Raw genomic sequence first — 23,928 nt, 5'->3', positions numbered from 1 at the left:
ATACGAAAGAGCCAATCGCGAGCCGCGCACTCGTTAAAGACGCGGCGTCTAGCAAAGCGTGGGGCTTCCGTTCGAAGACGCCAGAACTTCCAGGTCAGCTTATCCTCTTTATTTTTCTTCCTCCTCCTATCATTATAAAATGTTGTAATAGCGGCAATTTGAATGTGTACGTTCCTATGAAAAACGTTCTACGAAATATATATATATATATATCCCTTTATGCAGAAAAAAAAAACAAAAATAAAAACCCTCACGGATAAGTTTTTTTTGTACGAATATAGGAGTATATGCGAATTAAATTCAGCTTTACTGGCCCACGAGGAAAATTGGTTTATTTGCTGGTTTTATACAGACACCACGACATAACATTAAAACACATCAAGCAAGTACACAGCCATCAAATATAAACTTAATACAAATAAGTAAAATATTTAAGTGAACATAATACTTGTGGTAGCACATTAGATTTAACAAACTAGACTTAATAATTAAACCAATACTTCCTCTCGAATCAAGTGGCTTTATTGCAATACCATCCATCTGCTGTACTGCAGCAAAAAGTAACGTTCATCAGGACCATTGTGTAAAATATACAGAAGATAAACACAGGACAAGTGCAAGACAAGTAAATAACTAAAATATAAATATGTGAAGGGTAAATGGAAATGGCGGGGCCCGAGGAACATAGGGGCCCTCAATGTTTCTAATATATATGTTTCTGTGATGCTATCAAAACAGTATCCCCAGTGCACTACTTTGCCCAGAGGCTTATGATGCTGCGAAGACAGCCCTGGGTTGTAATAAATGGAAATAGTACTGCTCCTGGTGCTGTGGCAATTGTTTATCATAGAGAACCACCTTAAACATATTTATAATGCTATTTAATGTGGCATGGTTTTCATCTTATATGATCAGAAACAGTGGGAAATGCAGGAGAGGTTCTAGAGACTTAAGAAGCAGATGCAAGCATATTGCAATTAACACAGATAAGTGTTATCCAGACTTTGAAAAACTGACTGAACTTGTCAACATTGCTGCCTAGGAGCTGTTGCTTCATCCTGTTGTTCTTTATTTTTATACTCTGTAACAGAACAATGAGTAATTCTGAACCAACGTCTAACGGCATGTTCCTTTTTCATACACAGCAAGCTGGACTTGCTTTATTCAAATGTTAACACTTTCAAATGAACATCTGGAAAAATATGACCACTTACTGCCACCTATAGCCCTGTTTTTGATTGCAGCAGTTCCCGAGTATCCAAGCCAGAAGTTCCCAAGTGTGTTTAGGGAGGAGTTGTTTGTTTTATTATTTGTATATTATTGATATATTTCTCTTTCACTTGGGGACAAATAAAGTATATCTTGCTATAATAACTGATGTAATAAAATGCTAATGTATGTGTATCAATCTAATTGGTCAGTTTTTAATTGATCTGATCTGTGTTCGCAAGAATACTAGTGACGTTTTCACAGCGGGCAGTGGGAGCCAGTCTACCACTGGTGGTAGTCGAAAAGCAAACTGGAGCCGAGTAGCAAACCTCGAAATGACAGAGACTGAGAAACAAGCTTAAAAGGAGTGCAGTCGAGAAAAAGAGAACACTGGGCAAGATAGGTTGAGACACACAATAATACCAAAGAAAGGTGTAAGACAAACACTCAGGGTACACTTGAGCCAAAAGATTTAAACATTTTTTAAAATGTACTCTATTACCTGTCTACAGGTAATATAGCGAGTAAATACATAAATAATAACATTGTGCTGAATGCTAGAATGGATCCTCTTGTTCTTTACATGGCAATTTTAGGTGGCTCACTGTCCTTAAAAAGAATGCTCACTTGCTGTACTAAGAATTTCCATTTGTGACACTGCAGACTTGACATTTTTGTAGGTACCCCTGCCACAAACTCTGAAACTGCTCATTTGCATGATAAAATGTCAGTCCATACTATGTGTAACTCATCTGTGGCTGATACAACATGTCAGCACCATTACATGGCCCTCCCTTCAAAGCTGCTGTCCCCAGCGACCATATTCAATTCCTTGAAATAGTGCACAACTTTTTGAAATGACAGGTGGTGTTTGTTTCTGCTGCAATCGTGAGGCTGAATACAAAAGCATGTCAATAGGGTTTTTTGAATGGTTTGCTGTTAGATGGCGTATTTGGGATGTTGAGTGCTGCATCAGATAGCTTAGCATGGATGTTGATCGTTGTGCTTTCATGCAATTCAGCAGATGTGTCAAACACTGCTTTCTGTGCAGTGATTTGTTGATTATAATTGAGCAGTTAAAACTCATTGTCTGGAGCTGCAGATGTGCACAGGTTTCTTGGCTGTTTTCCTTCACTGAACTGACACTGCAAACACCATTCCAGGTCTGGATCTCCGCTTTGAAACACCCCCTTCATTTCTGCTTTGTAATACCTCTGGGATCTGTTTTGTCCTTTGCCTGCAGTCTTACCACCAGCCCTGCTTCACAATGCTCACCTGGGTTCAGTGGCAACTCCAGCTCCATAAGCCTGAATCTCCAGCATCCGTGCACCCAGGCCAAAGGACATTGGCAGTTGGAGAAGTGGTTGTAAAGGTAGCAGTCTCTCAGCTATCTTCCCTGATGTGCTGATACTGCAAATGGCATTCCAGATCGCAGTTTTAAGACTCTCCAGCAACTCCTAACAAGAGCCACACAGGTCCACTTTGGTCACCACAGTACCTGGCACTTTTCTATGATGGATGGAAGGTCTTATCCTCATCCCACTGCTGCCAGGTGCTGGAATGAATTCTTTTGCTTCTTGGATTTTTTTTTTGTGGCTTACACTCTCATTAAAAAGACTCTGCTTCCTTAAAGAGTAGAGGTGCTACTCTCCCTTTTTGCAGATGATGTATATGTTTCCCTTTATAGTCAGCTTTGAGCCTATAATTGTCCCCAGATATTTATAACTATAAACAATCTTCACTGCCTGGTTTTAGATGAATGTTTCTTGTGGGTGAATGGTGTTTTCTTTCCTTCTTAAATCAATTAATAGTCAGGGTTTTTGTAACTTTTAGGTGTAAAAAAGACTCCTCTTGCCAGTTAACAAAATCGTTTACCACTGGACTATGATTGGATTAATTGTCATTCGATAGGCTAACAATCACAGTCATCAGCACATTTTAAGTTTACATATTTTCATATTTACTGCAACAGCCTTTAGTGTAGAGAATTTATAAAGGAGGCAAAGGAGCATAGCCTTGAGGGAAATCTCTGCATGAGGTCAGCATATCACAAAGGTAACCATTCACTTTCGCTCCGCATCCTGTTTGTTAAAAAGACAATCAGTCCCTCTACCAAACTGAAGTCCAAATTAAAATCATTTATACATTTCTCTCAAAGTAGGTAGGGTGTTAACAGCTGAAGAAAAATTTACAAACGGGAGCCTCAAGTAAGTCTTGATGTACTCCAAGTGATTATATAACGGATGAAGCAAAGTGACAATGGTGTCCTCTGTACCTCTATTGGACTAACAGGCAAACTGAAATGGATCTAATAAACCCTGGGTTTTCTCTGTCTGTCTCCTCTTCACAAGTTTTTCCAAATGATGTCAGAGCCGCTGGTGTTAAGTCATTTAAGATTTTAGTTTTTTTTAGCACTTGGAATTACTATAGCCAACCTGTTTGGTTGGTTTCATGACCTTTTTCTCTTCAGGTGAAAACCTAAAAAAGTAAAAGATGGATTTGAATTCCTCTGCACATGATTTCAAGAGCCTATTATTCAGATGGTCCGGTCCAGGACTTCATTTGTTTTTAATTTTATATAGATGTTCTTTACAACCTTTCAAACAAAAAATTTCTCTCCCTTGCCCAAAATTACTTGCTTCAAGCATTGTGCTTGTTTTGTAAAATCAAACCGCTCAGGTCTTATGTAGTATTCATTAAGCCCGTTGGCTAAATAAGATTTGGAGTTAAAACCACAAACCCTTACATATGGTTACTATTTTTTGACTGTTAATGGCCCGCTAAGGTTGTAATGCCTGACCACTTCAAGCTCAAAATGTGTGTGGACAATTTCAGTTTAACTTCCATTCATCCATTATCCAACCCGCTATATCCTAACTACAGGGTCACGGGGGCCTGCTGGAGCCAATCCCAGCCAACACAGGGCGCAAGGCAGGAAACAAATCCTTAGCAGGGTGCCAGCCCACCGCAGTCAGTTCAACTTTGTTCTTCTAATCAAGTTCATCCATCCATCCATCCATCCATCCTCTTCCGCTTATCCGAGGTGGTCGCGGGGCAGCAGCAAGCAGAGGCCCAGACTTCCCTCTCCCGGCCACTTCTTCCAGCTCTTCGGGAGAATCCCAAAGGCGTTCCCAGGCCAGCCGGGAGACATAGTCCCTCCAGCGTGTCCTGGGTCTTCCCCGGGCCTCCTCCCGGTTGGGCGTGCCGGAACACCTCACCAGGGAGGCGTCCAGGAGGCATCCTGATCAGATGCCGAGCCACCTCATCTGACTCCTCTCGATGCGGAGGAGCAGCGGCTCTACTCTGAGCCCCTCCCGGATGACTGAGCTTCTCACCCTATCTTTAAGGGAAAGCCCAGACACCCTGCGGAGGAAACTCATTTCAGCCGCTTGTATTCGCGATCTCGTTCTTTGGTCACTACCCATAGCTCATGACCATAGGTGAGGGTAGGAGCGTAGATCGACTGGTAAATTGAGAGCTTTGCCTTACGGCTCAGCTCCTTTTCACCACGACAGACCGATGCAGAGCCGCATCACTGCGGATGCCGCACCGATCCGCCTGTCGATCTCACGCTCCATTCTTCCCTCACTCGTGAACAAGACCCGAGATACTTGAACTCCTCCACTTGGGGCAGGATCTCTCCCCAACCCTGAGAGGGCACTCCACCCTTTTCCGGCTGAGGACCATGCTCGGATTTGGAGGTGCTGATTCTCATCCCAGCCGCTTCACACTCAGCTGCGAACCGATCCAGAGAGCTGAAGATCACGGCCTGATGAAGCAAACAGGACAACATCATCTGCAAAAGCAGTGACCCAATCCTGAGTCCACCAAACGGACCCCTTCAACACCCTGGCTGCGCCTAGAAATTCTGTCCATAAAAGTTATGAACAGAATGGTGACAAAGGGCAGCCCTGGCGAGTCCAACTCTCACTGGAAGCGGGCTCGACTTACTGCGGCAATGCGGACCAAGCTCTGACACGGTTGTACAGAGACCGAACAGCTCTTATCAGGGGTCCGGTACCCCATACTCCCGGAGCACCCCACAGGATTCCCGAGGGACGGTCGAATGCCTTTTCCAAGTCCACAAAACACATGTAGACCGGTCGGGCAAACTCCCATGCACCCTCCAGGACTCTGCTAAGGGTGAAGAGCTAGTCCACTGTTCCGCGACCAGGGCGAAAACCACACTGTTCCTCCTGAATCCGAGGTTGACTATCCGACGGACCCTCCTCTCCAGAACCCCTGAATAGACTTTTCCAGGGAGGCTGAGGACTGTGATCCCTCTATAGTTGGAACACACCCTCCGGTCCCCCTTTTTAAAGAGGGGACCACCACCCCGGTCTGCCAATCCAGAGGCACTGTCCCGATGTCCATGCGATGTTGCAGAGGCGTGTCAACCAAGACAGTCCTACAACATCCAGAGCCTTAAGGAACTCGGCGTATCTCATCCACCCGGGGCCCTGCCACCAAGAAGTTTGTTGACCACCTCGGTGACTTCAGTCCCAGAGATGGGAGAGCCCACCTCAGAGTCCCCAGGCTCTGCTTCCTCATTGGAAGGCATGTTAGTGGGATTGAGGAGGTCTTGAAGTACTCCTCCCACCGACCCTAGCGCCCGAAGTGAGGTCAGCAGCGCACCATCCCACCATATACGGTGTTGACACTGCACTGCTTCCCCCTCCTGAGACGCCGGACGGTGGACCAGAATCTCCTCGAAGCCGTCCAAAGTCGCTCTCCATGGCCTCTCCAAACTCCTCCCATGCCCGAAGTTTTGCCTCAGCAACAACCGAAGCCGCGTTCGCTTGGCCTGCGGTACCTATCAGCTGCCTCCAGAGACCCACAGGACAAAAAGTCCTATAGGACTCCTTCTTCAGCTTGACGGCATCCCTCACCGCCGTGTCCACCAACGGGTTGGGGATTGCCGCCACAGGCACCGACCACCTTACGGCCACAGCTCCGGTCAGCCGCCTCAACAATAGAGGCACGGAACATGGCCCATTGGACTCAATGTCCCCACCTCCCTCGGGGCGTGGTTGAAGTTCTGCGGAGGTGGGAGTTGAAGCTACTTCTGACAGGGGACTCTGCCAGCCGTTCCCAGCAGACCCTCACAACACGTTTGGGCCTACCAAGTCGGACCGGCATCTTCCCCCACCATCGAAGCCAACTCACCACCAGGTGGTGATCAGTTGACAGCTCCGCCCCTCTCTTCACCCGAAAGTGTCCAAGACATATGGCGCAAGTCCGGCGACACCACCACAAAGTCGATCATCGACCTGAGGCCTAGGGTGTCCTGGGGCCAAGTGCACATATGAACACCCTTATGCTTGAACATGGTGTTCGTTATGGACAATCCGTGACGAGCACAGAAGTCCAATAACAAAACACCGCTCGGGTTCAGATCGGGGGGGCCATTCCTCCCAATCACGCCCTTCCAGGTCTCACTGTCATTGCCCACGGAGCATTGAAGTCTCCCAGCAAAACGAGGGAATCCCAGAAGGTATGCCCTCTAGCAACCCCTCAGAGACTCCAAAAGGGTGGATACTCCAAACTGCTGTTGGTGCATACGCACAAACAACAGTCAGGACCCTTCCCCACCCGGCGGAGGGAGGCCACCCTCGTCCACGGGGTAAACCCCAATGCACAGGCTCCAGTGGGGGCAATAAGTATGCCCACACCTGCTCGGCCTCTCACGGGGCAACTCCAGAGTGGTAGAGAGTCCAGCCCCTCTCAAGGAGATTGGTTCCAGAGTCCAAGCTGTGCGTCGAGGTGAGTCCGACTATATCTAGCGGAACCTCTGACCTCGCACTAGCTCAGGCTCCTTCCCTTCAGAGAGGTGACATTCCACGTCCCAAGAGCCAGTTTCTGTAGCGAGGATCAGACCGCCAAGGTCCCGCCCGCCACCACCCAACTCACACTGCACCCAACCTCCTTGGCCCCTCCCATAGGTGGTGAGCCCATGGGGAGGAGGACCCACGTTACCTCTTGGGCTGTGCCCGGCCGAGCCCATGGGTGCAGGCCCGGCCACCAGGCGCGTGCCATCGAGCCCCACCTCCAGGCCTGGCTCCAGAGGGGGGCCCCGGTGACCCGCGTCCAGGCAAGGGAAAACGCTCCAAGTTTTATTCTTCATTGGAGGTTTGTTGAACCGCTCTTTGTCTCATCCCTCACCTAGGACCAGTTTGCCTTGGGTGGCCCTACCAGGGGCATAAAGCCCCGGACAACATAGCTCCTAGGATCATTGGGACACGCAAAACCCTCCACCACGATAAGGTGACGGTTCAAGGAGGAGATCAAGTTCATATTTCTTTTATTCCAAGGTTTAATTACATCATTACATCAAATGCATCAGTAGTACTGCCTTGTTTAAAATCACTTTTCTTTTATATAATAATGATATTACTGATTTGTTGACCTAGGGTTTGTTTTCAGGACACACTTTTACAACTTTAGGTTAGATAAACATGTCTTCACAAATAGTTATTAACAACAATGACAAACAAAAAATACAGTACATACAAGAATGCATATCACAGGTCATCTTAAAAAACTGCCATGTACAGAATAAAAAATAAATACAATTCATGAAAAAGATTATATGATTGAAAAATGTACAAAGTTCACATTGTGTTTGTAATTTTAAATTCTGAAATAGTATGTAGATACACTTATACTTCCATTTTAAAAATGTTCAAATACAGGAGTTATTTCAGACCATTTAATTTTATTTATATAATGACATGCTAATATAATAATAAAGTTATTTACTAATGACATTTTTTATTATTTTCAGTGGGGTTGTAGTTTAACATAATATCTATTTCTTGAACGCCAATATCCACAGTAGTTATTTTATGTCAGTTTGTAACTCTATCTAGACTTTATTCTAAGCATGTGATTATCTTGCAGTAACAACCTTAAAAATGTATTAATAAATCCATAACTCAAAATTTCCTTTTCCTGTAATTTAATGCAAGTTGTAAATTCTTTAAACATTTGTATTGGACTATCACCATAAATCAAGTCAATGTTTTTGTAGGAATTTCATTTATTATAGTATAGTAATTATCAAGATTGACATAACTGGTACATCTATACTAATAAAAGGCAAAGCCCTCACTGACTGACTGACTGACTCAGTCATCACTAATTCTCCAACTTCCCGTGTAGGTAGAAGGCAGACTCATTCCTTACAGGTTACTTACAAAAGTTAAGCAGGTTTCATTTTCGAAATTCTACGAGTAACGGTCATACAGGTCGACAATGTCCGCCATGTTAAACTTTCTTATTTATGGCCCCATCTTCACGAACTTTGGTAGGTGGCTTCCCTGCACTAATCGAAACCGATGTATGTACTTATTTCGGTGGTATGACGCCACTGTCGGCCACCATATTGAACTTTCCAACAGTCTTTGTTGCCCTCACTGACTCAGTCATCACTAATTCAACTTCCCGTGTAGGTAGAAGGCTGAAATTTGGCAGGCTCATTACTTACATGTTACTTACAAAAGTTAAGCAGGTTTCATTTCAAAATTCTATTGTAATGGTCATAACGGTCGACAACGTCCGCCATGTTAAACATTCTTATTTATGGCCCCATCTTCATGAAATTTGGTAGGCGGATTCCCTGCGCTAACCGAAACCAATGTACGTACTTATTTCGGTGGTATGACGCCAGTGTCGGCTGCCATATTGAACTTTCCAACGTCACTAATTCTCCAACTTCCCGTGCAGGTAGATGGCTGAAATTTGGCAGGCTCATTCCTTACAGCCTACTTACAAAAGTTAAGCAGGTTTAATTTAGAAATTCTATGCATAACGGTCATAACAGTCGACAACGTCCGCCATGTTAAACTTTCTTATTTATGGCCTCCTCTTCACGAAATTTGGTAGGCAGCTTCCCTGCACTAACCGAAACCGATGTACATACTTATTTCGGTGGTATGATGCCACTGTCGGCTGCCATATTGAACTTTTCAATGGTCTTTGTTACCTTTGGGCCCATCTTCAAGAAATTTGGTACGTGGGTTCCCAACGCTAACTGAATCCTACTTATGTACATATATACGTCCATAGCCTGCTGCTCGGTCGCCGTGTGAGGCGGCGTTGGGTCCCCCATCCCCACGCCTCCCACGTTGTTGGCTGCGTGCCTATATAAGGCCGTCTGTCGCTCTCGGTCTCTCCATTCCCTTCCTTGTTTCGCCACAGTATTCACGCCTCCCTGCTTATAACTGCAGCCTTTTTATTTAATCCACGGCTTCTCCGCTGTTTTATTGTTCATTTATTACGATTATAGTTATTGTATAGCTATTTTAGACTTAGTTTACATTATTCTGGTACCCATTTCCTTTATCATTCCAACCATACCCCCATTAACATGTCTATCGAGGTGATCACCGTCGATCAAAAGAACTATCACGTACCGAGTGGTTTCCATGCCCGGAGATGGTGCCTGCCTTTTCCATTCTCTGTGTTACATATTGCACGGCCATATCAGGCTCACTCTTGATATCCGGAGGAACATTGTGTCTTATGTATTGAATGACTGGGACAGGTTCAAGGTGTGGACTGATGACGGTACAGGAGATAATTATACTACACAGGAGCACTATAAGAGTGAAATGCTTAAGCCCTTCACCTATGGTTCTGCATGTAAGTTGATGGCTACCTCTGAATTCTTCGGTTGTCGCTTTCAAGTGTACCGAAATGGCCAAATATTTTACACCTTTGGACAACCGCCAGTGCCTCTTAAACATCTTAGATTCACAGGTGACAATTTGAGTAGTGGACACTTTGATGTTTATGAATGTTTAAACTCTCAAAAGCTGGATGCGAAGTTATCTTGAAACCGGTTATATGCTTACAATGCTTGACAATGCCGAATGTCACTTCAACACAACATATCTTGCAAATACTAACATAATTGAAACAAACCATGAAACTCAAACCAATTATGATAGCAGCAATCCAAGCTGTGAGATTTGAGGCAAGATTGCTTTTCACATGGCCAACTGTACGTTGCATGCTCAAGAGTAAGCTCAGCGCACAGCTTGGTCATATTACAACCGGAGGGCCGAATTGACAACGTGGCATACAAAGAGATCCTTAAATAATTATTGGTATATTTTCCCTCAGTTTGAAAAGGTTTACTTTTCTTCTTAATAAAAATTTTAAGGCAGTACTTTGCTACTGCGAAGCGTGGGTATTTTTCTAGTTTTCTAATAAAGGCCTTATACTAAATGATAATGGTGGTTTATATAATTATTTGTTTAGGTTAAAAATGGTATTTTAATTAATTTTAGGTTATTAAATAATATAGTTTTAATACTGTATATCTATCATCCCAAATAGTAAATCTATGAGGGGAAAAGTTATGTTGATACGTAAGTGACCATGTAGGTAGAACCTTTTTATGGAAACTAGCAAGTTTCAAAGGAATGAGTATATATGAGGAACACTGTCATTTTTCTTTTTTTCTTTTTTAGACCATAGTTGGTACGGTGTATAAGAGGCAAGGTTTCAGACTCCTTTCTGTGTGCAGTTTACATGTTCACATGAAGTTTTCCTGAGTACTCTGTGTTTCCATCCTTAGTTCCAAAATGTAAGTATCCATTTAAATGGAAACTCTTAATTTCCCTGTGAACCAGAGTAGTATAACCAGGTAAGAACTTGGACAAATGTTTAGTTTAAACATATTGTTATAAAGTTTCTGTGTTGTTAAGTATGTACTTTTCTTAAGTAAAAATCAGTCACAAACATGTATCTGCTTATTTTTATTAAAATGTTATATTAACAACATTATAATTTATCTATTCCATGCTACTCCCATACTATTTATATAATCATGGTCATAGCATAAATAGATTCAAGTTTTTCTGTTTCGCAAAGCACATAATTCTCATTACTTTTCCTAAGTCACGATTTTATAGTTTTTTCTGGGTATATTAAACTGATAATATCAAAACTTTTTTTTTTCCTAGTTTTAATACTGTATATCTATTTTCCGTGTTACACATCAATTCTGGTACTGCCTATTTCTGTGAAATAAAAACATTATGGTGTGACCTCATCCACCTTATTCACTGAATCTGGCACTGTGCGATTTCAGGCTCTTCCTCAAAGTCGAAGTGACCATGAAAGGTAAACGTTTTGAATCGATTCAGGACATCAAGGCAGCTATGACAGCACAACTAAAGACACTCACGAAAAAGGACTTACAAAATACTTTCAGAAAGCAAGAAACTGGGATAATTGTGTTCAAAGTGAGGGGAAATTTTTAGGGGGATTAATGGCAATGTATCGTTTACTGTAATGTTTTTTTATGTAAACATTCAAGGTATTTTTGATCGCACCTTGTAATTTGTATGACAGAATGTCTCTGTAGCACCAGGGGTTCTCAAGGTCAGTCCTGGGGGCCCACTGTGGCTTCAGGCTTTTGCTTCAACCAGATTCCTAATTAGAGACAACTAATAACACTGATCTCAATTAATTGGCTAGTATTTTTTTCTCTTATCTTATTCTACAGTACATTAAGATAGCACAACAGCATGATTTTTATATTTATAAGACATTTAGAAATATTTCTGCTTTTGCTATATATTTAAATGCTTAACTTCCTTTTGTTGTTTTCATTATATTTTACCCTTTCTCTGTGCAGTTTGCTCCCTTCATTGTATCTTAATAATGACAATTAAAAACGAGCAGAGCAGAAACCCAGGCAAACAACACTGAATCATAAAAGGCTGCAACTACTTTAGCGTTAGACCCACTAATTAGAAAACAATGGATTAATTAAACAATTAGAACAACCGGAAAAACACACTGAACATCAAGATGAAAATATTATTAAAAAGAAAAAAAAAATACATCATTCCCATGTAACTGCTTAGTATATATATATATATATATATATATATATATATATATATATATTTTTTTTTTTCATTTTAGTAAACTTAGTTTTCTAATTTCTATATTGTTCCAAAAACACAGAATCTGGGAAATAACAGTTCACTTAATTAGCCCAGAATTCCAATGAAAAACACAAGCTGGTTGGAACAAAAACCCGCATCCACAGGGGTCCCCAGGACTGACGTTGAGAATCCCTGCTGTAACATGACATTTGATTTCTTAATAAACCTAGATGTGAAAAAAGGTAATTTTAAATATTATATCACCATGACATGTTAATTCTTAAATCTTTTTGGCCAAATGGTTACTAAAAAAAGCAATGATTTAATTTATCTAGGTGAGGGATAACAAAAAATAAACCTCCAATCATCCTTGCCCGACGCTGGTCACCGGGCCCCTCTGGAGCCAAAGGTTTCAAACTACATACCTATGGGAGGGGCCAAGGAGGTTGGGTGATTGTTGGGTGGTGACTTCTGCTACAGAAATTGTCACTCTTGAAGGGGAAGGAGCCTACAATCTCGGCAGCTTACTCTGGAACCAATCTCCTTGAGAACTCTCTACCACTCTGGACAGCAATAATATAGCCTGTGCATTGGGGTTTAGTATGCCTCGGGTGGGGAAGGGTCCTGATTGCGTATGCCAACAGCAGTTTGGAAAGAGTCTCTGGTCAAGACTTCAATGCAATGACAGTGAGACCTGGAATGATTGGGAAATATTGCAGATTGGATACTAAATTCATAAGGGTGTTCATATGTGCAGCAAGAAAATGATCGACTTTGTGTCCACTTGCGCCATATGTCTTAATCGGGTGAGAGAGGGGCGGAGCTGTTTACCTGGTGGTGAGTTCAAAGCAAGACTTGGTTTCTTATTAGGAGAGAGACTGAAATTAATATTTACTACAACCCACTGGAAACATTTTCTGGAACTGATAGGTACCGCACCCAAAGGACTCGGGCATGGGAGGAGTTTGAGAGGCCATGTTAGATTAATTGTACCTCCTCAATCCCACTAACATCCATGAGGAAGCAGAGCCTGGGGACTCTGAGGTGGGCTCTCCCATCTCTGGGACTGAAGTCACCGAGGTGGTCAAAAACTCCTTGGTGGCAGGGCCCCGGGTGGATGAGATACCTGAGTTCCTCAGATTGGCAGACCGGGGTGGTGGTCCCCTCTTTAAAAGGGGACCGGAGGGTGTGATAGACAGTGGACCAGCTCTTAACATCCTGATAAGAGCTGTTCGGTCTCTGTACAACCGTGTCAGAGCTTGGTCCGCATTGCCGCAGTAAGTCGAGCCCGCTTCCAGTGAGAGTTGGATGGTTGGACTCAGGATTGGGTCACTGCTTTTGCAGATGATGTTGTCCTGTTTGCTTCATCAGGCCGTGATCTTCAGCTCTCTGGATCGGTTCGCAGCTGAGTGTGAAGCGGCTGGGATGAGAATCAGCACCTCCAAATCCGAGCATGGTCCTCAGCCGAAAAGGGTGGAGTGCCCTCTCAGGGTTGGGGAGAGATCCTGCCCCAAGTGGAGGAGTTCAAGTATCTCGGGTCTTGTTCCGAGTGAGGGAAGAATTGCTGCTCGTGGTGAAAAGGAGCTGAGCCGTAAGACAGGTTCTCATGAGCTATGGGTAGTGACCGAAAGAACTCGCAATACAAGCGCTGAAATGAGTTTCCTCCGCAGGGTGTCTGGGCTTTCCCTTAAAGATAGGGTGAGAAGCTCAGTCATCCGGGAGGGGCTCAGAGTAGAGCCGCTGCTCCTCCGCATCGAGAGGAGTCAGATGAGGTGGCTCGGCATCTGATCAGGATGCCTCCTGGACGCCTCCCCTGGTGAGGTGTTCCGGCACGCCCAACCGGGAGGAGGCCCGGGAAGACCCAGGACACGCTGGAGGGACTACTGGCCTGATATAAGCGGAAGAGGATGGATGGATGGATGGATGGTTACTTAAAAGCTTTAATTTATCTAACAAAATCCTCATCCCAACTAAAAGGGATCAAGACATGATGTAATAATGAAAATATTGCAGATTAATACTAAATTCATAGCAAGCAAGAAAATAATTTGTCCACCTAACATAGGAGAGAGACTGAAATTAATATTTACTACAACCCACTGGAAACATTTTTTAACACCACCCAAAGACTTGTATGTTAGATTAATTGTAATTGTACTCAGGGATAGACTAACATCCTGACTACGAATGGTTTGCCTACCCATTGCTGCTGAGACAGGTTCTGGCTCTTTGCGTACTGATTTAGCTTGAAAAGGATGGGTGCATAGAGGTTTCATAAAGTTATAGTATTAAGTATGTAAAGGTATTTTATCTAGAAATGGTAATATTTAATTATATCATATTTTAAACTGGTAAATTGACAAGGGCAATTTCATATAAAATGTAAATACAGTACAGTATAGAGATTTTGTAGATAGTATAAGCTGTACATATGGTTGTTTTAATATCTAGGGAGTTAGGGATGATATCTGTTATGGATTTCAGTCAACTTGGCTAACTGCACTGATCTAATCCCAATTCTATCATTTTCTTTTCAGGCTGTTTTCCTGCTCTACTGTATTATTCAATTTGTTTTTAATTACGTTACTTTAGCTTTTAATTGAAATGTTAATAAATATTTGCTATTAAGACTTTTATTTGGAGTTGTATCATTGGTTGCTTTGTGGAAGTGTCTTGAGATGGTGACTGATTAACTGGTACCCGTATATTATAACCGAGAGCACCAAAATAATATAAATAAATTCAACTTTACAAAGCGCTTTCTATATAATTGTTTACTTGGCAGAGTATTTAAATTCAATTAATTTTATATAATGTCCTTTAGTTAATACAGGTTCAGAGTGCCAGACTTGCATAAATGGAAATGGAGGCAGGAATTTTACTGTGGTTGAATCAATAAAATATTCAAATTGTATATTAGTGCCTTAGATTTAAGGAATCTATTTAAATATATTAACAGTATATTTTTTATTTATTTTAAATATAGTTCAACTTTCCTTCATCATGGAAAGAATTAAATTCTCCCCTCCACTTTACAAGCAAAGGTATTATTTTGTCATTGATCTTATTATGAAGAGTCAGCCTAGAAAGGTATGGTCCAGTATATTTCCTTACATTTTTAATTTTTTTAAATTATTTGTATCAAGTAATTAACTAAACTGAGTACACAGTGATTTACTCTTGTTAACATGTATTATGTGTAAATTTCAAACATAGATATTGAATTTATGAATCTTTTTTTTAATTCATAAAATACCACAGTGACCATAATCCCTTTAGGTGTTTGTCCATGGCAATATCTTTTTTATTAAGTTCATGGTTTATATTGCTGATGTGAGTAAAGATGTTACTAAAAGCACAGCCTCTTCTGTTGCTCGCTGGTCAATGCTGGTTGTATTCCATGTGCAGTTTGCATGTTCTTTAAGCATGCCTGCATAGGTTTTCCAAATAGTCACTTTTTCTAACCATATCCTTAAGGACATGCTAGTCACAGTATTTGGCAGCTCTAAACTGCCTTTGTGTGAGGGCAAGTGTGGGTGGGTGGTTGGTTGGTTTGTGCCTGGCACCCAATGTCTTGCCATTGGTTCTTGCTCTCCATTGCCCTGAGCTGGATTTTGTTTGTGAATATTCTGTTACGGTTCTTTCTCTATTGTTGTACATTTAAATGTGTGTGTGTGTGTGTGCATGTAAAATTTGAAATATTACTCCAAAACAAGTCAATCGCAATAAAAAGCGTCACAGTTACAAATACTGTAAAATACATGAAGCCTATTGTATTTTGAGCAAAACCTCGACAGTCATTGACTAATAAAATTATATCCTTGTAGAAAGAAAGACACTTGTGAAACATGTCATTTTTTTGTTTTTATGATGTTATGGTTAGTGGTTCGCACTTCTGCCTCGTAGATCCTTATTCCTATGTTCTGTTTCTAGATACTGTCTCTGCAGATTTAACCCCATCACCTTCAATTAAACCTTGCATTACAATAATTGACATGGTGAAACAGTATGAATAAAATATACAAAGCCAGCATAAAACATATCATTGAAATATACAGGATACATAATATAAACTTACCTATGTACTCTGTGTGTGTGTGTGTGTGTGTGTGTGTGTGTGTGTGTACACACACATACTATATATATATATTTTAGTCTAACATATTACCTTGTTTGCTCAGGTTTTAGGATTGCAACCAAATAAGTGAGAACTATTACCAGGCTTAAATTGCCAATGTTTGCGTGGATTCACTTTATTAATCCTTGTGAGAAATATGACAAATACAACTGTCATTGTTTTGTTTTTAAAATACTTCACTCCCCACATTTAAAGGGACTATTTTCTGTTAAGGTTAACGTATCTTCTTGTTGTTTTCAAGTATCTTACAATTCTGTGGCATAATGGTGAACACTGCTGCCTCAGAGATTCATGTCGACTAGGTTATCCTTCTGGATGGAAGGATCTGTGAATGGGGTTTGTTTCCTACATTGTTTTCTGTGCTCCTTGGATATGCTGTAACTTGTGGTACTAACTTGGGTAAATGGGTTAAGTAAATGGAAGGATGAATGGATCGCTGAAAAAGTTCTTTGTGTGATTTTTATAGCAAAAAAAAAAAGAATCTGTAACATAAATTATGTAGTGAATATGTTTGTCGAATATGAATATACACTTTGGTAATTTGTGAGTTATTAAAAATAAAACATCTCCTGTACATAAAAAGACTTGTTGCAAAAGTTTAACACAAAGATTAATATAACCTTTTTCCTTATTCACTGCTCTGAAGTTTCAGAAACAATGTCAGTCTCTTTTAAAATACATACAGTGCATCCGGAAAGTATTCACAGTGCATCACTTTTTCCACATTTTGTTATTGTTACAGCCTTATTCCAAAATGGATTAAATTCATTTTTTTCCTCAGAATTCTACACACAACACCCCATAATGACAACATGAAAAAAGTTTACTTGAGCTTTTTGCAAATTTATTAAAAATAAAAAAACTGAGAAATCACATGTACATAAGTATTCACAGCCTTTGCTCAATACTTTGTCGATGCACCTTTGGCAGCAGTTTAGGCCTCACGTCTTTTTGAATAAGATACCACAAGCTTGGCACACCTATCCCTGGCCAGTTTCGCCCATTCCTCTTTGCAGCACCTCTCAAGCTCCATCAGGTTGGATGGGAAGCATTGGTGCACAGCCATTTTAAGATCTCTCCGGAGATGTTCAATCAGATTCAAGTCTGGGCTCTGGCTGGGCCACTCAAGGACATTCACAGAGTTGTCCTGAAGCCACTCCTTTGATATCTTGGCTGTGTGCTTAGGGTCGTTGTCCCGCTGAAAGATGAACCGTCGCCCCAGTCTGAGGGCAAGAGCGCTCTGGAGCAGGTTTTCATCCAGGATGTCTCTGTACATTGCTGCAGTCATTTTTCCCTTTATCCTGACTAGTCTCCCAGTTCCTGTCGCTAAAAAACATTCCCACAGCATGATGCTGCCACCACCATGCTTCACTGTAGGGATGGTATTGGCCTGGTGATGAGCGGTGCCTGGTTTCCTCCAAACATGACACCTGGCATTCACACCAAAGAGTTCAATCTTTGTCTCATCAGACCAGAGAATTTTATTTCTCATGGTCTGAGAGTCCTTCAGGTGCCTTTTGGCAAACTCCAGCTGGGCTGCCATGTGCCTTTTACTAAGGAGTGGCTTCCGTCTGGCCACTCTACCATACAGGCCTGATTGGTGGATTGCTGCAGAGATGGTTGTCCTTCTGGAAGGTTCTCCTCTCTCCACAGAGGACCTCTGGAGCTCTGACAGAGTGACCATCGGGTTCTTGGTCACCTCCCTGACTAAGGCCCTTCTACCCCGATCACTCAGTTTAGATGGCCAGCCAGCCAGTCCTGGTGGTTTCGAACTTCTTCCACTTACGGATGATGGAGGCCACTGTGCTTATTGGGACCTTCAAAGCAGCAGAAATTTTTCTGTAACCTTCCCCAGATTTGTGCCTCAAGACAATCCTGTCTCAGAGGTCTACAGACAATTCCTTTGAATTCATGCCTGGTCTGTGCTCTGACATGAACTGTCAATTGTGGGACCTTATATAGACAGGTGTGTGCCTTTACAAATCATGTCCAATCAACTGAATGTACCACAGGTGGACTCCAATTAAGCTGCAGAAACATCTCAAGGATGATCAGGGGAAACAGGATGCACCTGAGCTCAATTTTGAGCTTCATGGCAAAAAATGTGAATACTTATGTACATGTGCTTTCTTAATCTTTTCATTTTTAATAAATTTGCAAAAATCTCAAGTAAACTTTTTTCACGTTGTCATTATGGGGTGTTGTGTGTAGAATTCTGAGGAAAAAAATTAATTTAATCCATTTTGGAATAAGGCTGTAACATAACAAAATGTGGAAAAAGTGATGCGCTGTGAATACTTTCCGGATGCACTGTATACCAAACCTAGCTTGTATTATGTTTTTTCCATTTCTCCTCCATACAGGTAATTGATTTGGGATGTGCAGATTGCAGTCTCTTGTGTAAAATGAAGTTTCAACAATGTATAGAAGAGCTTGTTGGCATAGACATAAATGAGCAAGTCATCAGAGAGAATATGTGAGCTGTACCAATATTATAAGTTGATTCTTATGAAGTACTGTTCATGTAAATCCTTACATTAAATGGAGGAGTAAATGTGTTTGTAATCATTTCTTAAGTGTTTATGTGCTGTATTACATGTACTAAGTCCATGTTTTCAAAGTGTTTACACTTTACTGAGCATTTTGTAACAGTATTTAAGATGTAAAAGTTTGTTTTGGAACAATTTATTATCTCTTTATTCCTGATTTGTAATGACTGCATCTTTTTTTGGTGAAGGGGTGGACACATCAAACATTGTTGAAGCAAATTATGGAATTTTGCTTGAGTGATTTTTATTGAGACGGCAAAGAACACATTTCGTAAAAGTGATAGGTCTATGTTCTATCAGAGTAATAAACAAAATGAATATTTTATTACAGGGACCTAAAGCCTTGTATAAAGCACAGTACTTTAGTTCCAGATTCATCAACAGGATTATGCATTATGATGCATCAATAAAGTTGTCCTAAATTATATATTAGAAACAATTTACAGCTGTACTTCACATGATCATGTTCATCATATGTACAAACTCATATGCCTATAGTGGATTACTTTGTATTATAAAGCTAGCTTCCTCATTCTTTTCCCTAAATTAACAAGTAAAAAAGTAATTTATTGTGCATTGGCTGTGGTTCTCTGTGACACTAAATTGCAGTAAGCGAGTATAAATAAGTTATGAAGGTACTACTACTAAAAGATACTACACTATTTAGCTTGAAGAAAAATTAGTCAGTGCACTTTTTACATTTCACATGATCTATTTTTGTATCAAGCAGTACTGCTCAGAAAACAGTAATCTTTAATATCTGTTCTGTAGGAGCACATGGAGCAGTATCATACAAAAATGCTTACCTTGCTTTATCTTTCATAATAGGTATTTGTTATCTCCTCTTCCATGTGATTATTTAAATCCCAGAATTCAACCATTAGTAATTAAATTGTATCAGGGATCCATAATTGAAAAGGACCCTTGTGTGAAGAATTTTGATATGGCCTCTTGCATAGAAGTGTAAGTATATAATGTATGGCACTTTTATTTATTTGCTAGTTTTTGTGCAAGTTCCTTGGAGGGATCTTTGTTAATATACTGTAATATTATACGGTAAAACTTTCTTTTATTAAAATTATTCCGAAAGCTGATGTGACACTAATGTTTTATAATCTTTTTAGCATAGAACACCTGGAGCTTTCAATGCTAGAAGCTTTTTCAAATGTGGTATTTGGTTATATGACACCCCATACCATTGTCATTAGCACTCCCAATGCAGATTTTAATCGGCTTCTACTTGGACTAACTGGTTTTAGAGACAGAGATCATAAATTTGAATGGACTAAGACAGAGTTTCAGAATTGGTAAGAACTATGATTGTTTTATAATACTGAAAAGGTTGGATTAACAGTTTTTATTAATAAGGTTTGTTTTGGTATGGGGAGCTATTAGATGAAATAGTTTAATTATGCTACATCATTTTACAATCTTACAGTTCAGTTGTTATTAAGAAGGTCCAGCTGTTTTCAGTTGTTTCAGTATACTGTACATTTTTCAAGTCCATTTAATGAACCTCTTGCCTTAAAGAGTGTTACTTCCTTTTCTTCAGAAATAGCCCCTACCTGCCTCTGTAGAACCCCAGCTCACAAGACATCTGCACAATGAATTTCCTGTTATATTTTTGGTTATAAAGATGTGTAGAAAATTTCAACATATTCCATATCTTTTTCAAAAAAGCTGTAAATTCAGACTAGTAAATGTAAATCATTTTCATAATAAACCAGATTTTGGACAGTTATTGATAGCATTAATGAATCTATTTATTTTATTAAACTGTACTTTCATGCATAAGTAAAGCAGGCTATATCGTAATCGCAGATTTGGCATACTTGCAATATAAAACATGATAAACATAATTTTAAAACATACACACATATGAATACTAATGCACAGATGACCCAATACATTGGAAAACCTTCAAGGTTTAACAGTCCATCAATATTCATGTCACATTTGCTCTGCAAATGCTGGTGATTTTGGTGTTTAAATTGGTGGGGTTGGGATGATAACTGGAGTTGCTTTGACTGGCCCAACCAAAGACTAGACCTAAACCCCATAGTACATCTGTGAAGAGACCTGAACTTGACAGTTTATAGATACTTCCCATCCTGTCTAGTGGAGCTTGAGAGGATCAGCCAGGAAAAATATGACAAACTACCCAAATCCAGGTGTGCAGAGCTTGTAGAGATTTAAGCAGGAAGACTGGAAGCTGTAATTGCTGCCTAAGGGGTTTCTATAAAGTACAGAATTAAGGGTCTGAATGCATATATGAATGAGAGATTTCAGATTCAAATTTTTACTAAACTTTAAAACCTTTCTGAAAACATGATCTTGCTTTGTCATTATAGGCTATTTGAGTGTAGATTGAGGAGGACATGAGGTTAGGAGCATGCACTGATACACTGATACACCGCACCCACCACAAACCAACTCAGGATCCAGATTAGGACCCGAGTGCAGCCATGCAGTGGGTGATACCTCAGCACCACAGTAGTTGAGATGGAGTGGATTGATGGGCAGAAATTACAAATTTATCCATTTAAAATTCGATCTACAACACAGTAAAGTGATAAGAAACTGATGGGATCTGAATACTTTGAGTCCACTCTGTGTGAGGTACTTCAATAAGAAAATTGCTTTACTGTGTAAATTAATTAAATGTGAAAATGTTAGCATCATACAGATAATGAGTTGCTTTGCTGGGTAAATGCAACCACAGTAGACAGAGCATGCTATGGAAAGCTATACTAACCTAGGGACAGAGAAGTGGTTATTAATTTTTATGTGTGAAATGCAAGTGTTTTCAAAATATGTGTAAAAGGATGAGGATTCTTTGGGAAATGTACCACCCTAATACTTTGAAATTCCTAATAATTCAGTTCTTGCTTGCAGAGCAAATGAAGAAAATGCCATTCAGAGAAGTACAAGAGTTTGAATTCAGTCTTTGTTAAATGTAATTGTAGGGCACTGGATATTTGTGTTCGTTATGAATATTCTGTGACATTTGCTGGTGTTGGAAGTGGACCCGCAGGCACTGAAGATGTTGGATTCTGCACACAAATTGCTATATTTACAAGGATGCCCGCAAGAAATGACAGGTGGCTGAACTCAAATACAGACTGTGATGACATCCATTCTTACAAACTTGTAAGAGCTCCAGTTGAACTGTAATTACATTCACCATAGATTTGCTTTTATTTTAGCCTTCAGAGTATTTTCTGTTAGACAGAAAGTTAAGCTGCTCTAACAGAAAATGTTGTCTGAATTGTGGGTACATTAACCCAAAAAACAAAAACGTTGTAAGATTTGGCCAAAAAAACGCACATGAGATATCTTAAGGGTTAGATGAACGTTATGAGAGATGTATGCTTTTCTTTTTCTTTTAAACCGTATGTTTTTAGATCTGGTTTTTAGATGACTGTCAGAATGGCCATTTCATTTTTTTTTCTCCTTATAATACTTTTCAGTATGTAAAATCTCTGTCTATATTGTACTTTTTGCTTTCAGCTTCATGAAGTGAAATATCCTAGCTACTGTGATAAGAGAATTTTTGAAAATGCCTTAGTTAATGAAATCACTTACTGGACAGAAAAGATTAAGAAACGTTTCCTGAACAGCACAGAACAAGGAGACACAAAGAACAACGTACAACATGACCAAGAATCAAATGAAAATATACCCTGGTGCAGCCGTAATATGGAAAAGCACTGCATCAACTGGAGTGTTTGTAAGAGTGCAGATGGGTATCTTGAGGTCCAAAAGCACGGAGATACCATTCACATCCCTTTAGATCAACTTTTTTCTATCCTCGAGGTCAAAAAGATCTGCAGTTCTGTAGTCCGACTTAAAGAGGCTCTTCTAGAAATTGAGCAGTTTGAAATTGCTGGCGATAATTTAGTTGTGTGTATTTGTGATAACGAGAAATGAAGGAGCAATGAACAAACATAAAATCCATGAATCTTAAAAGCTAGAATGACTAAACTATTATAAAAAGCTATTATTTCATTTTGCCAAGAATACACTGGATTACTTTGATAAAAATGAATAAACCAATGTTAATGCATCTTTTTATTACAGAATTTGACTTGTTCTGAGGTTAGTCGTATTCATTCAGTGTTCTGTAGTTAAGATCCTGCAATGTAATTTTATTGGTGGCTAAATATTTTTCAATGTTAACATATTACTTCTAAAAGTTTTGAAAACAAGTTTTTTTTACAATGTTGCTGCAAAATATACTATTATAAAAATAATACAGATTATTGTGGACAAATACAAGTTAAACCATTAAAATATAAGCAGATTTCCAGAATGAAATGTTGGTCACGTTAAATTTAAAGTATTTTTCTTCAATTCACATTAAAGTTTCTTCCTTCTAAATAATTTGTGATGAATCGGTAAGGGAGCTATGGAAAGTTGGTACAATTGTGGACAGTTAGGTAGTTAGCCACGCATCTGTCAGTCCCTGCCTGTTCTAAAGCTTACTCCACTGCTCTCTATTCTGTTCCTCCGTCTTCAGGTTTGTTCCACTTGCTCATCTATCGCCATATCATTTTACCCCTTTCTTGGCCTTCCTGCTCTTCTCCCTACTATTGGAAACCACCTTTCCACTTCTCTTGCTGTTCTTAAGTTGTCCATGCACCATTCATGTCCTGCCCATTTTAACATTCTTCATTTTCACAGTGCTCCATTTGACCAGTCTGTTTTCTCAAACCCTTGTCCTTGGCCATCTTATTCCCGTAATCCATCTCAAGTATCTTCAGTCAAACATGTCCAGTCCTCTCTTAAATTCTTTACTTAATCACTTTGTCATGTCCATCTCACAGCTGCCTTTCACCGTGATCTTGCTTCCCATATATGTGAATCTGTCTACTCTTTCCAGCTCTTGACCTTTATATTCCAGACTATTCATTTCTTTTTGTTCAACAATCTTCATTTTGTTTTGAATATGCTCCTTTGATTGTGATCCATATGCTCTCGATACTTTTTTGGCAGTGACCAGGGGCCTCATGTATAATGCCTTGCGTGGAATTCACAGTAAAACGTAGTGTATGGACAAAACTAGAAATGTTCACACACAAAAAAATCAGATGTATAAAACTGTGCCTAAGCAAAGTTATACACACTT

General features: G+C 40.3%; 1 protein-coding gene across 3 annotated transcripts; it reads left to right on the top strand.

Annotated features, from left to right (window-relative positions):
* Positions 1 to 23,104, top strand: henmt1 (HEN methyltransferase 1). 3 transcript variants are annotated; one of them, XM_039735039.1, is made up of 8 exons: positions 3 to 93; positions 10,686 to 10,801; positions 15,100 to 15,203; positions 18,615 to 18,727; positions 19,629 to 19,763; positions 19,925 to 20,107; positions 21,767 to 21,950; positions 22,311 to 23,102. In XM_039735039.1, exons 3-8 carry the CDS (start codon positions 15,117 to 15,119, stop codon positions 22,728 to 22,730), a joined length of 1,122 nt encoding a protein of 373 aa, XP_039590973.1. In that variant the 5' UTR covers positions 3 to 93; positions 10,686 to 10,801; positions 15,100 to 15,116; the 3' UTR covers positions 22,731 to 23,102. The 3 variants fall into 3 exon arrangements, with proteins under 3 accessions (XP_039590975.1, XP_039590973.1, XP_039590974.1); XM_039735041.1 differs by lacking the exon at positions 19,925 to 20,107 and having other exon boundaries at positions 1 to 93; positions 22,311 to 23,104; XM_039735040.1 differs by lacking the exon at positions 18,615 to 18,727 and having other exon boundaries at positions 4 to 93; positions 15,100 to 15,157; positions 22,311 to 23,101.
* Positions 23,105 to 23,928: the final 824 nt, after the last annotated feature.

The sequence above is a fragment of the Polypterus senegalus genome, chromosome 14 (assembly GCF_016835505.1).
Source record: "Polypterus senegalus isolate Bchr_013 chromosome 14, ASM1683550v1, whole genome shotgun sequence".
In the NCBI taxonomy this organism is placed as follows: domain Eukaryota; kingdom Metazoa; phylum Chordata; class Cladistia; order Polypteriformes; family Polypteridae; genus Polypterus; species Polypterus senegalus.
The sequence above is the reverse complement of the archived record's forward strand: the minus strand, read 5'-3'. Positions and strand labels throughout refer to the sequence as shown.

Coding starts and splice junctions, on each gene's coding strand:
- henmt1 (XM_039735039.1), top strand. CDS start 15,117: ATGGAAAGAATTAAATTCTCCCCTCCACTTTACAAGCAAAGGTATTAT. Junction 20,108..21,766: donor AAGACAGAGTTTCAGAATTG/GTAAGAACTATG, acceptor ATGTAATTGTAG/GGCACTGGATATTTGTGTTC. Junction 21,951..22,310: donor ACATCCATTCTTACAAACTT/GTAAGAGCTCCA, acceptor TTTTGCTTTCAG/CTTCATGAAGTGAAATATCC.